Below are 14,129 nucleotides of genomic sequence, written 5' to 3'. Positions count from 1 at the left end.
CTTGTGATCGATAGACGGCCAATCAAATGCTTTCTGTGCTAAGGGGCGGGACTCACAGCGTAATTTGACTTTCAAGGCGAGACGGCGTGACTGTTTTCATCGACAAAAAGAAGGACCAATCCCGTTGTTGCTTTACCAGGGGGCGGGACTTTAATTTACCGACAAGGAGAGGAAGGCGGTGCCATCTTACAACTGACCAATAGCAGTGTTTCTTTAATGAAGGGCCGGGAGCCAGATGACATCATTTCATTGGACAGTTTTTTATGTCGCACAGTCGTCAAGAGAAACGCCGTCATCTGATTGGAAGGTTTTGTTTGACTGACAGGGAAAGGATGGACCAATGGGACGCTGCGATTTGACTGGACGCCATCATGTGATTGACAGGAGGAGGGACCAGCAGTGTGCTGTTATTGATAATGGGAGGGATCAATAGTGTTACTTTGATTGAGGGGGCGTGGCCAGCCTTGGGACACGCCCACAGAGCTTCTGTTTAATCTGCAGCCTTGTCAGTGATTGTTTTCATAAAATGAAGAAATCAGTTTTTACCTTCAGCTCGTATCGTTTCTACTCCGTATTTAATATTTAATGTTCTGTTTTTATCCTCCTGAGAACCACGGACCCTCGTTCCTCTGCACACGGATGCTTTCTTACAGACGGGGGCGTTCACTGTGGGCTTTGTTGTTGTTGTTGTTGTTGTTGTTTTTTTGCAAATGTTTTTTGGGGGGGATTTTTTATGTATAGTCTGTACAGAAGCTCAGCTACAGTGACGCTCACGATGCTAACACGATGTTTTAGAGAAGTGGAGGTTAAGACGCCGCGAGCTGAGAGTCGAGGTGGAACGTGTAAATTGTAGTTTTGAAAGTTGTCGCTCCAGAGGGAACCGCTGAAAAAAATAAATTGGTGTGCATATCATGAAATTATAAAGAAGAAAATAATGAAGAAACCTTTATTAAAAGACTAGCTCTAACCATGATTATGACTTGATTATTACTTTAAAATGATTCCCAGCTTTGATAGTGACTCATGTTATCATGTTATCACTCCTAACACCGTCCTGATCAGTTTGAAGGTTTGGTCTGTTTACTACAATCATCCACATTTTCCACATTTCACCTCACAGAGTCACACTGGGAGTTATAATGTTCTGCTGTCCTCAACATTCAGAAACCACACAGCTGATGATCGGCTGTGGAAAGCAAAACGAAGAGGAGGAGGAGGAGGAGGAGGAGGAGGAGGAGGAGGGAGCGTTTCAGTGTGAAAAAGTCCTGAAAAGCCAACAGTGCTGCTGCTTTTAGGAAAACTCATGTGGAGGACTTTATTGGGCTGATGGAAAACTGGAGTGAAGAAAGTGTGAAGGCTCTGAAAGTTCATGTTCATATCGTAGTGGAATGAATGGAGGAAAGGGAGGAGGAGTGATGTGGCAGCTCTGAAAGCCCACTGCTCGCTCTGGGAGGAGAGCAGAGGAACGTGAAGGAGAGGAACCAGGACGGGGGGTTAAATCTTTCCACCTTCATGTCAGCAGTATTTTGGAGAAATCATCTTGGAATGAAGCTTTTCAAACGCTCGGCCAGCATTGAGGATGTTTATGTTTTGGCCGTTTATTATTATTATTTATTATTAATTTATTTATTATATGTTTGGACCTGCATCAGAAAAAGCCTCATGTCCTGTCTGAACAGTACGAGCAGCAGCAGGACCAACACATGCTGCTGCTGCTGCTGCTGCTGCTGCTGCTGCTGCTGCTGCTGCTGCTGCTGCTGCTCATGTCATGTTGTGTTTCTCTACCTCAGCTTACACAACTCTTATTCTGAAATCCCATCAGCCTGACTGTATCTGCCCCCGCCGCGTGTTTATTCTCTCACACGGCGCTCACCTCGTGAACGCGCTGCTCGCTGCTGTCAGGGGGGAAAAAAACCTCATGTTCAGCTTTTTCATCTTTAAAATCAAAAGTTCATTTATGTGCCGAGTGAGATTCATAATCCTGTTGAGAAGTTACTGAAGAGATTAAAAACAGGTTTGTGCGGGTCTGTGGCCGAATTCCTGTACATGTGTGTGTGTGTGTGTGTGTGTACTTGAAGACACAGAGAGTTTATTATTCACTGATGACTAGATATGATTTAGGAATAAGCACTGAGGAGCTGAGCAGTTTGTCCAAAATGTTTTGGTGTCGTTTTTTTTTTTCGGGGGGGGGGGGGGGGGGGGGGTCAGGAAATGTAAGTTTATGATTTTATGGTTTGTGCAGTCTGCTCTCCTTCAGACAGCCGAAACTAAAATCTGCCAGCCGGATTAAATCAGGTCAAACGCTCCGATCCAAGAGCACCTCATTTTGTCATTGATTATGGGCATTTTATTGTGTTTGTTAAGTCCCAGAATGGGTCTTTCTCAAACATCAGGTCTCTAGTTTTGGACAGCATACATTTGTGTTACTTTTTTATCACAATACAAAACAATATTATAATCAGAAACTTTATTTATTTGTGTAAAACAGAGTTACACATTGCTTCACATAACAGAATATAACTAAAGATACACATTATATAAGAACTATAGTATAAAAAAGTGGAGCTGCTGGGTAAAATGACTCGACTCTGCCTCTAACCTGTGAGAGCGAGTTTTAATAAGTGATCGATAAACTGTAATAAACTGGCTCAACAGTGTTGAAAGTGTGGAAAATGACATGTTGTTTATAAGGGTGCTTTAATAATGATGGTGATGGTGATGATGATGAAGGTGATATTCTGACAGAGTTGGGTTCAGTTCACTTTAAATTCATTCAGTTATGCACGTTTCCATTTTGCTTTTAATGTTTTCAGGCAGAGCCCCAAACAACCAGCAGGAAACACATTTCAATTTATTATTTTAGTTATTTATCTGCCTCTGAGTCCCAGTGAGCCTGAACCGAAACCTACAGAGATTCAAATCTGCGCCCCGTAACCACGGACACCGCCTGCAGTTCAGTGTTTAGTCCAGCGGGGGCAGCACTGAGCTAAACTGAGTAGAATATGTGGCGGTCAGTGGGGCTAAATGACTGATCAGGGGAGGGTCGGGGGGTGTATCAGTCAGGTTCAGGGGGGCGGGGCTAAACACAGAGGAACCAATGGGAGATCAGACGGGAAGAGAAAGGCCTTATGGCTTCCTACTTTTTGTTTGTGTACTAACCACAGTTTTACTACAGTACTTTATAGTAACTGTCCTAACTGTAATACTGCTGTGGTTCTTCAGTGGTAACTTTGATTAGTTGGTGATCCTGTAGAGAAACTGAGGGTGCAGCCTAGTGAAGCCATGAGGCCTGATGATGAAGATGCACTTCATCTGTTTTCAGGAATGTTGACATGAAAATGAGTTTATGGTTAAACAGGTGAATAATCTGGATCACAAGTTTAAACTAACCTGAGCCAAACTGCTTTATCTGCCTCAACCCTAATCTACCTGAGCCAAAGGTGTTTTAAGGTAACAGCTAGCTAACATGTCCAGGTTCCTCACCCAAAGATGTGATGTGGCTGTGGAACCCTGACCGGAGTCGTCTGTGTGGGTTCTCGGTCTCCAGGTCCTGGTTCTGCTCATCCAGTCACACTGAGGTCAGCTGGGCTGTGTTTAGATCTCTGACAGACAGGTGGGACGTCCCAGCTGCTTCACCGTGGGGACGTTCTCCAGGTCCGCTGCATCGCCGCTGCTCCTCCCTGCTGGGACTGCTGGTCCAGGACGGAGCGACGGTTCTTGGGGTCACCAGAGGTCAACAGGGAGGAGCAGCAGCGATCAATTCATTATTATTAATAATTTACAATAAGAGTACATGTATACTGATTAAAATGATATATCTAAAGGTCAGAGCAGTGATGCTGGACCCTTTGGGGTCCCCGTGCCCCACTTTGAAAACCACACACACCATGTGATGCACATGGAAGTGGTTTGCTCTGCTCCTCTGTTCCTCTGATTGTGTATGTGGACTGGATCTGTGTGAAGACATGAACTGAACTGTACGTCCCTCTGTAAATACACTCCTGATGTCTGAGCTCACTGTTGGTGTCGCTAAGAATAAAAAAAACAAAAAAATCTTCATGAGGTTTGTTTGTTTTGTTCCAGCGGCTCCATCCTGCACCTCAAACCTTTTCATGAGATTTTTAACGTTTTTTTTTTGTCATTTCTGCTTTATTTGACAGGACAGAGAGAGAGACAGGCAGAGAGAGAGAGAGACAGGCAGAGAGAGAGAGACAGGACAGGCAGGACAGACAGAGACAGGACACACAGGGCAGAGAGGGCCCTCTGCTGGCCCTCTGCTGGCCCTCTGCTGGTCGTCTGCGGGCCCTCTGCTGGCCCTCTGCGGGCCCTCTGCTGGCCCTCTGCTGGCCCTCTGCTGGCCCTCTGCTGGCCGTCTGCTGGCCCTCTGCTGGTCGTCTGCGGGCCCTCTGCTGGCCCTCTGCTGGCCCTCTGCTGGCCCTCTGCGGGCCCTCTGCTGGCCCTCTGCTGGCCCTCTGCTGGCCCTCTGCTGGTCGTCTGCGGGCCCTCTGCTGGTCGTCTGCGGGCCCTCTGCTGGCCGTCTGCTGGCCCTCTGTGGGCCCTCTGCGGGCCCTCTGCTGGTCGTCTGCGGGCCTGCAGGCGTTTGGGTTGAAGTGTTTGTTCAGGCGCGTGAACGAACATTTAAACATCAGAAATCTGATCTGATTTTTACATATATCATTTTAATAAATTAGTAAAGAAGAAAGAAGAAATTCTAACAGGTTCTCATGAATTAAATTAAACTGAGGGCCCCTTGAGGACCCTGTGGGACCCCTGGGGGCCCCGGGCCCCACGTTGAACAGCCCTGCTGCAGCAGAGGACACGGGTCAATGTGTGCTGCTGATAACACTCTGCTCCTCTAGAGGCCGCTGCCTGCTGGTCGGCTCAGTGTTTACAACAGACCAAGACCAGTGGTGTTCAACGTGCGGTCCGGGGCCCCCAGGGGTCCCACAGGGTCTTTGTCTCGTCTTTAACAAACATTTAAACGCAAGAAATCTGATCCAGCGTCCCTGATCTGACCTTTACAGAGAAAAAAAAAAGTCATATATATTGTGACGCCACAGAGCGCCGACCCACACAACAACAAACAAACAAACAAACAAACAAACAAAGAACAAGCCCCGCCCATCTTGTCTGTCACATGTCGGACACACTCGTCTTCTCCCTCCAGCCGCGGCTCAACATTCTGGAAAACTGCAGAATAAGAGATTTATTTATTTAAATAAATTTATTTTTGTTGCGTCATGTTTCACTCTGGAGCCTGCACCGTACTCTGCTGCTGTTTGTTTGTTTGTTTGTTTGTTTGTTTGTTTGTAAGGGACCATACGCAATATTGAACATAAATGTTTCTATTTGATGCCGAGCTAAGTTTTGTCTGTATGTAATAAAGCAGGTAATACAGTTTACTATTACTGTTATTATTTTATACACACACACACACACACACACACGCACACATTTATATATATATGTATACATGTATATAATAACAATAATATATATAATAACAACATGTATATATAACATTTTTGTTTGATTTTGTTTTAATTGTTGTAGTCTTGAGCTTTCAGTGGGTTTTTTTTGTTTTTGTTTTTTTTGTTTTTGTTTTTTTTTACTAATTCCTGTCTGCAAACCACATTTACTTATGAGACAAGAGGGTTAGGACTGGATTCAACCGAAACCAAACCAAATTAAATTAAATTTAATTTAAAAAATAAAGCATAAAATTAAAATAAAAAAAAATAACATAACATAACATAAAATGAGATTGAATTTTAAAAAAGACAAAAGGCAAACCTAAACAGAGCAAATTAATAAAATAAAATGAATAAAACCAAACAGATGTGAAGTGAGAGCGCTGCTCCGTGTGACGTCATCCGGCAACCCGCTTCCTCATTGAGAAACATGAAGACCAATCAACAGCGACCCCTACGGGGCAATGCGGCGGCTGTCGGCCAATCAGAGCGCGGATCCAGAGTCACGTGGGCGGTTCCCGAGCAGAGGGACGGAGAGCAGCAACCAACATGGAGGCCGCGGCTGCGCTCGGCGCCTGGACGGAGGACAAGGAGAGGGCGCTCATTGCGTTTTTCTCCCGTAAGTCCGACACACACTCACACTCACACACACTCACACACTGCACTCACACACACATCACACACAAACACACACATTCAGACCCGCCCAGCTGCTGCTTGACTGGCGCGTGCGCAGATGCGGCAACAGTTATGGCAACCGTTGCTGCGTGACGGCAACGAGCCCGAGTCCCGCTGCTGACCCGGATGAAGCCTCACCTGCCCGGACCCGCGCGCACACAGCTGACCATGAAGTTAGTGACGAAGAAGAGACTCCTGCAGACAGCCTCACCTGTGTGTGTGTGTGTGTGTGTGTGTGTGTGTGTGTGTGTGTGTGTGTGTGTGTGTGTGTGTGTGAGTGTGTGTGTGTGTGTGTGTTTGTGTGAGTGTGTGTGTGTGTGTGTGTGTGTGTGTGTGTGTGTGTGTGTGTGCGTGCGTGCGTGCGCAGCAGCAGCAGCTGATCCAGGGGCTGCTTTGCCTTTTGCAAACAGATTTAGGATTTTGGATTCAGAGAGTAAATGAGTTTATTTCTGCAGGGAAGGACAGCAGGTACACATGCAGCAGCACACATGCAGCAGGTACACATGCAGCAGGTACACATAAAACAGGTACACATGCAGAGGAAAAGATAAACGAAATGCCACCAAAATGGAAAAATAAGAAAGTAAAAAGTGTACAGGGCATATCAAGTCAAAATGCTGATATTGGCGTCTCAGTCTGTGCTCGGCTTGTCTCCAGAACACAGCTGCCTCTGGAACCCCAAATCCAAGAGCTACAAGGACCGCCAGGTGAGGTGGAAAACTCTGGAGCACCTGAGGATCCTGCTGTCAGCGCACCCTCCACCTGTTCCTTTCACAGGTAACAACACACCTGTAACAACACATGTAACGTCACACCTGTAACAACACACCTGTAACAACACACCTGTAACAACACATGTAACTTCACACCTGTAACAACACACCTGTAATAACACACCTGTAACAACACATGTAACTTCACACCTGTAACAACACATGTAACTTCACACCTGTAACAACACACCTGTAATAACACACCTGTAATAACACACCTGTAACATCACACCTGTAACATCATCTGTAACGTCACACCTGTAACATCACATCTGTAAAATCACCTGTAACATCACACCTGTAATGTCACACCTGTAACATCACATCTGTAAAATCACCTGTAACGTCACACCTCTGACGTCACACCTGTAACGTCACACCTGTAACGTCACACCTGTAATGTCACACCTGTAATGTCACACCTGTAACGTCACACCTGTAATGTCACACCTGTAATGTCACACCTGTTCCATCGTGGCTCGTCTCTCTGTCCCAGTGGACGACATCAAGAACAAGTTCAAGAACCTGCGCACCACGTTCCAGCGGCAGCACAAACTGGTGAAGGCTGGCGCGGCGCCAGGCTCGGACGCCGCCTTCGTGTCGCCGTGGAAACACTACCAGCAGATGATGTTCCTGCAGAGCTGCTGCGACCAGGAGGAGGCTCCGGACCAGCCGGCGGGCCAGCAGGAGCAGCAGGAGCCTGTCCTGCCCTCCCCCGGCCTCCTCATCTCCATCCTCCCCTCCTCCTCGTCCTCCTGCTCCTCCTCCGGCGCCTCCGCCAAGTGTTACTGGACAGAGGAGAAGGAGCGGGAGCTGATCTCCTTCTACGCCGGTACGTGAAGCTGCTCACAGCTCCCCCTGCTGGTGTGGTTCCTGATAGCAGGAGGTTTGGATGATTCTGGATTCTTTAGTTAGAGTTTGTGGTTTTTATAAGTTTGTTGTACGATAACATATATGAATATTTATTTAAACTGATGAACTTTTACGCACAAATCACATTTTTACTCAGCAAATGTGTTTCCATGATAATATACTTCATTTCAAATAATGAAGTGAATGGAGAAAAAGTGTTTAATATGCAGTGCTCAAGCTAAAAAACTGATGCAATAAAAGCCTTGAGCCCGTCAGTCTGGATGTGCCGAACCCTCGCATGAAGAGACCAGATCAAGTATGAAGTCTTGAAGCTTTACACTTTCCAAAAGGATTCTGCTGGAGTTCTTTTCCTGTATTTTTTGGTGACCTGTCCCTTTAACATGTTTCCCTGTGCTGCATGTGAGTTGATGCGGAGGATTATTCCTGTTTTATCACAGAGCACAGCTGCTTGTGGAAGAAGAAATGTGAAAACCGCAACAATCGCCAGCTGAGACTGAGAACCCTGGAGGCTCTGAGGGTCCAGCTGTCGGAACGACACCCCGCCTCCTTCACAGGTAACCCCACCCCTTCACAGGTAACCCCACCCCCTTCACAGGTAGCCCCACCCCTTCACAGGTGACCCTGCCCCCTTCATTGGTAACCCCACCCCCTTCACAGGTAACCCCACTCTCTCCACATGTAACCCCACCCCTTCACAGGTAACCCCACTCCCTCCACATGTAACCCCACCCCTTCACAGGTAACCCCACCCCCTTCACATGTAACCCCACCCCTTCATAGGTAACCCCACTCCTTTCACAGGTAACCCCACTCCCTTCACAGATAACCCTAACCCTTCATAGGTAACCCCACTCCTTTCACAGGTAACCCCACTCCCTTCACAGATAACCCCACCCCTTCACAGGTAACCCCACTCCCTCCACATGTAACCCCACCCCTTCACAGGTAACCCCACCCCCTTCACATGTAACCCCACCCCTTCATAGGTAACCCCACTCCTTTCACAGGTAACCCCACTCCCTTCACAGATAACCCTAACCCTTCATAGGTAACCCCACCCCGTTCACAGGTAACCCCACTCCCTCCACATATAACCCCACCCCTTCACAGGTAACCCCACTCCCTCCACACGTAACCCAACCCCTTCACAGATGACCCCGCCTCTTCACATGTAACCCCACCCCTTCACAAGTAACCCCACCCACTTCACAGGTAACCCTTCCCCCTCCACACGTAACCCCGCCCCTTCACAAGTAACCCCACCCACTTCACAGGTAACCCCTCCCCCTTCACAGATAACCCCACCCCTTCACAGGTAACACCACTCCCTCCACATGTAACCCCGCCCCTTCACATGTAACCCCACCCCTTCACAGGTAACACCACTCCCTTCACAGATAACCCCGCCCCCTTCATTGGTAACCCCACTCCTTTCACAGGTAACCCCTACTTCCTTCACAGGTAACCCCACCCCTTCAAAAGTAACCCCACCCCTTCACAGGTAACCCCTACTTCCTTCACAGGTAACCCCACCCCTTCAAAAGTAACCCCACCCCTTCACAGGTAACCCCACCCCTTCACAGATAACCCCGCCCTCTTCATAGGTAACCCCACTCCTTTCACAGGTAACCCCACCCCTTCACAGGTAACCCCGCCTCCACCCACCCACCTGAGCCCAGCACAGTGCTGACATGTGAACAGAGCTGAGAGTTAAACTGAACGACCACACAGACGACACGTCCAGGAACTGATCACATGATCAACATGAACTAAATGTGTGTGTGTGTGTGTGTGTGTGTGTGTGTGTGTGTGTGTGTGTGTGTGCGTGTGTCTGTGTGTGTGTGTGTGTGCTCTCACTGTGTGACATCCTCACATGAGTCTGTTGATTCTCAGTGGAGGACATCAAGAGCAAGTTCAAGAACCTTCGCACCGTCTTCAACCGTGAGCACAAGGCGGTGAGGGCCAGCGAGGCGTCGGCCTTCCACAGACTCTACGTGTCCAAGTGGAAACATTACCAGCAACTGCTGTTCCTGAGCGACGCCGACGACCCCGACCCCGACCCCGACCCCGAGGACGCCGACGGCCCGCGGACGCTGCTGACGCCGCAGGAGGAGGATGTGGACTGTGGAGAGCGAGCGCCCTCCTCCACGCTGAGCGGCTTCCCCTCTGGCGGCGACCAATCCGACGTCGAGTTCAGCACGTCGACTCCGCCCAGCTTCACGCCCCCCTCCCCCACCTCCGCTCAGAGCGACGCCAAACCCGCCGCCGCCGCTCCGTTCCAGCTCTACATCCTGACGCCTGCAGAGAGTCTGAAAGTCGCCGGCCAGGTCGCCCCTCCCCCCCTCCCCGTCTCTCTGTCCGGGTCGACGCCGCCAGACGCCAAAACGAAGCCCAACGACACAAGCCCCTCCCCCCTGAGCTTCTCTGGATTAGGCCCCGCCCAGCTGGACGGTTGCCAGTGGACTGAGGCCAAAGTCCGTCAGCTGATATCGTTTTACTCCGGTGAGTGGAGCCCATCCACACAAACAAAGAACTGGAGCCAGATCATCAGAAACGTGGCCCCGCCCACTTGCTTTTGTCTCGGAGAGGCGGAGTCTGACTGCTTTTCATATGAGCCGTCATGCCAGTCAACATTATGACAGCAGTTCACGAAAAAGTCTGACTATCAGTAAATCAGCCCTGAAAACCCCCAGACATACCTGAATATTCACAAAAAAACTGACATGGTGACAAATCTAGATTTAAAATAATCACAGTGATAAATGTAAACATCAGATCAGAGATTCTGGATCAGATTTCTGTTGTTTAAATGTGAAAAACATTTGAGTTGAGATCAGATCCCAGACCTGTTCAGCTCTGAAAACCTCCTCGTCAAGTTAAACGACTTCATGTCTGAAGTGTTTCAGTTCTCTTCTAGTTCCACATGAAATATATTTTATGTCTTTGTTTATTGATTTATTTATTACAAAACATGACATCATGACACAGCATTATGATGTAGCAGCTGCTAAAGAGCAAAACAAAACAAAAATACAGACTTGTATTTTGTATTCTGTAGAATATGGCATCAGTCTTGGGGAAAGTGAGTTTGGCTGCATGTGTACGGGACAGTAAAGGCTGAATTATGCTTCAGTGTTAGAAGAGCGTTCGGGGGTTGTGCGAAGCACGCATTTCCTACGCAGCATACCTCATACCTCTGCGAAACCCACTGAGCAATTCTCCTCCCACCAACGTAGACCCTGTGACTCTGGTCGCTGCTCTTGGCGAGAGGACGAGTCGTGTAGGTGTGGGTACTTGCGCACCTCCTCGGCCAGGCGTTCTTCCGCGAGATCCAGCATTCTCCAAAGTTTTCAAACACAACCGACGAGTCGAGACACAACAGTTGTTTTAAAAACGGCGCTGCCGGCCGGCACAACAACAGGATGTGATGCCGGTTGCAACGAAATGCCGGAAATGATGAACTTCGGCGGACCAATCACAGCTCTTGTGGGGCTGCGGAGGGTCCGCGTAGTTACAATTTTTGGGAGGCGCGCGGCAAGGCTCTGCGGCGGTCGCACAACCCCCGTAAGCTTCGCACAACCTCCGTACACTCTTCCTACGCAGAAGCATCATTCAGCCTTAACGTCGATGTTCTTCTTGTGGTTCTCCTGCGGTTCTCCTCATGTTCCAGAGCACAGCTGCCTGTGGAACCACCGGTCTGAGAGCTACAGGAACCGGCAGCTGAGGCAGAGCAGCATGGAGACGCTGAGCCGCCTGCTGTCCCAGGACCAGCCCGCACCTTTCACAGGTACACAGCCCTCTGTGTGCAGGCTGACACACACGAAATCTGACTCTTCATTGTAAACTTTAGAAATTCAGTTTCAGTTTCCAATATTTTATGGCTGATTTTGGGTCATTTCTTGCTCATTCATTCATTCATCACCTTTTCCATCATTCAAAAGAAATCAAGTGAATTTCTTGATAAAAATAAAAGGTGATTAGCAAATTAGCAAAAAAACAAAAACAGGTGTTAGCATGGTATGATGATGTATGGAAATTGGAAAATATAAAAAGTATGAAAAAAATCAAGTATGAAAATAAATAAATTATTGAAGATGTTGATGCTGTTTTTGAAGGCCAGACAGCTTCATGTCGTGTCGCTGAAGCTGCAGGCTCAGAGGAGCTGGAGCTCAAATACACAGAGCCACGCTAACCACTCCCATACACTTCAAGTCTTTATGCTAAGCTAACAGGAAATGCTCCCCATAGGAACTGAACCACTGGACGTCCAGAGGAGATGGTGTCCAACATCTGGCCTCAGTGTGGGGACGTCTGGGGAAGGAAAGGGGGGTTTTGACCAGAATGTTGGAATGTTCCTTTAAGGTTTAAGATGGGGGGTTTCTGCAGAAGACATGCTAACGTGTTCTCCGTTCTGCGTCTTTCAGTCGACGACATCAAGACAAAGTTCCGGAACCTGCGCACCATCTTCCAGCGGGAGCACCGGGCAGCGAGCTCCAACAAAACGTGCGGCTCGGAGGACTTCTACCTGCCCAAGTGGAAGCACTACCGCCAGCTGATGTTCCTGTGCGACTCCTGCGACGAGGACGACGGCGCCGAGGAGACGCCGCGATTCAGCGGGCCGCTGGATGGCGTCTTCGTCCCAGAGGACCACGCCTCCCCTCCCCTCCTGCGCCGCCGTGCCTACGCCGACCAAGACGCCGCCAACCTGAACGTCACATCGCCTCCCTCGCCGACCCCCCCCGCCTCGCAGCGTTCCTCCCCCTCCCCCTCCTCCTCCCCCTCCACCTGCTCCTCCCGGGTTTCTGGACACAAACGGCCGACCCGCCCGGCGCCGGCCGCCGCGGAGGCGTTTGATTTCATGAGGAGCTTCTATCAGAGCGCGGTGGTTTCTCCGCACGCCGGCTTCCTCAAGTACGTGGAGGAGTGCCTGAACGAGGCGCCGCCCGACAAAGTGAAGAAGCTGAAGATGAAGATCATCGAGACGATCCACAGCGCGGCGGAGGAACCGTAGCCTCCGACACGGACCGGTTCACGTTTTTACCCTCTACGACCTTTGACCTGCAGGCGACTTTAAAAAACTGATCACAGGTCAGAGGGAAACGAACTCGACCTGAAACCTGAAACCTCCCGGGACGTCCGGCTGCATGTCTAAGGGTCATTTCAGATTTTTTTGAAGTGCGGTCCTATTTCTCAACCTCAGAACTCCTGTATTCCTGCGCATGAGTGCCGCTGTGCCGCTCGCTGTATCACGCCGCCCGCAGAGCCGCTGCCGGCTCAGAGTCTCTGCGGCTTTTAGAGGAGACACCAAAAATACAGGAAGATAAAAAAGAGGGATGATGACAGGAACCAGAGCAGAAGAAGAAGAAGAACGTCTGCAGGTGGAGAGGCTGTATGGTGGAGGAAGTGTAGTGCCAAAGGAGCGTCTGACGGCGAGGTGAAGCGGTGAAAATATTCTAAATAAGGCGTAAACTGATGCTGATGTTTTCAAAGTGTCGAAAAGCTGCAGGACGTCCGGTCCAGTTTCTCCAGACTGGAGACGCTCCGACCACCGCACCGCAAAAAATCTGGAATAACCCTTTAATCCAAGGATCTGGAAACGTTTGGACAAGAGTCTCTGCTTGCAATAATAAAATAGGATATAGGATATTTTTTTTACCTTTCAAATACTGATTTTGATTTGATTTTTATAATTTATTCAAGTGCATTATCGTAGTCCCTGTCCTTATAAATCACTATATTTATATCGTTTAGTAAGGGACTCTGTGCTTTCTGTAATCTGTAACAGGATTAAAACTGTCATGTTCAATCTAACAAACTTCCTCCAAAACTTAAACATCAAATATTATTACAATCCAAAAAACCCCAATATCCCAATAAAAAGCATCATTAACTTTGTTTTGGGTTGTTTGTGGTTTTTTCTGATTTTCTCATCACTTTCTCCCTCCAGTCGAGTGACTGTGCGGCTTTCAAAGGGTTAATGGACTTTTTACTGCAAATGAAGCCACATGACATCATCACGGTGCCAAAATAATCTGAGTGATTATTTTGACTTGATGTTATAATCTCACCTGTCTGACTGACATCTGAACAATTTAATACTAAAAACATCAGAAACAATATTTTGTCATGTTTTGCGTCTTGTTTAAATGAAAGGAAAAGTTTTTCCAGCACAATGACAAACAATTCCACTCCTGACTGATCAACTACTCTGTTATTATAATTAATATTCATGTTTCTGCCTTCTGGAAAAGAGAAAATCAGCCATTTGGTCCTGAACCCATCCCTCTGTCTCACTTTGTCTCTGTCAATAAAGTTTTATTTATTCGTACAATCA

At 48.3% G+C, this 14,129-nt stretch overlaps 2 protein-coding genes and 1 long non-coding RNA gene across 3 annotated transcripts in view; 2 read left to right on the top strand and 1 right to left on the bottom strand.

Moving 5' to 3' along the window:
* Positions 1 to 973, top strand: part of mfsd14ba (major facilitator superfamily domain containing 14Ba) — a 12,227-nt gene extending 11,254 nt beyond the window's left edge. The window contains exon 12 of the mRNA XM_030064737.1: positions 1 to 973. This exon is cut by the window's left edge and continues 302 nt beyond it. The gene's annotated coding sequence lies outside the window, so the exon portion shown is untranslated.
* Positions 974 to 3,339: 2,366 nt separating this feature from the next.
* Positions 3,340 to 10,655, bottom strand: LOC115368575 (uncharacterized). The gene is made up of 3 exons (XR_003929048.1): positions 10,642 to 10,655; positions 3,516 to 3,627; positions 3,340 to 3,425 (listed from the first exon to the last, which is right to left on the bottom strand). It is a non-coding gene; the product is annotated as an uncharacterized LOC115368575 (long non-coding RNA).
* On the top strand, positions 5,975 to 13,690 carry LOC115368568 (uncharacterized). The gene is made up of 7 exons (XM_030064732.1): positions 5,975 to 6,090; positions 6,807 to 6,926; positions 7,419 to 7,754; positions 8,233 to 8,349; positions 9,689 to 10,297; positions 11,466 to 11,582; positions 12,220 to 13,690. The coding sequence occupies exons 1-7, from the start codon at positions 6,021 to 6,023 to the stop codon at positions 12,804 to 12,806; spliced, it is 1,956 nt and encodes a 651-aa protein (XP_029920592.1). The 5' UTR covers positions 5,975 to 6,020; the 3' UTR covers positions 12,807 to 13,690.
* The last annotated feature ends 439 nt before the right edge of the window (positions 13,691 to 14,129 follow it).

The sequence above is a fragment of the Myripristis murdjan genome, chromosome 12 (assembly GCF_902150065.1).
Source record: "Myripristis murdjan chromosome 12, fMyrMur1.1, whole genome shotgun sequence".
Classification (NCBI taxonomy): Eukaryota; Metazoa; Chordata; class Actinopteri; order Holocentriformes; family Holocentridae; genus Myripristis; species Myripristis murdjan.
This window is presented reverse-complemented; position numbering and strand designations above follow the sequence as displayed.

Excerpts from the sequence above, each read along its gene's own strand:
- LOC115368568 (XM_030064732.1), top strand. The coding sequence starts at position 6,021 with ATGGAGGCCGCGGCTGCGCTCGGCGCCTGGACGGAGGACAAGGAGAGG. Across the intron at positions 8,350-9,688 it reads ACACCCCGCCTCCTTCACAG|TGGAGGACATCAAGAGCAAG; the intron begins GTAACCCCACCC and ends GTTGATTCTCAG. Across the intron at positions 11,583-12,219 it reads CCAGCCCGCACCTTTCACAG|TCGACGACATCAAGACAAAG; the intron begins GTACACAGCCCT and ends TGCGTCTTTCAG.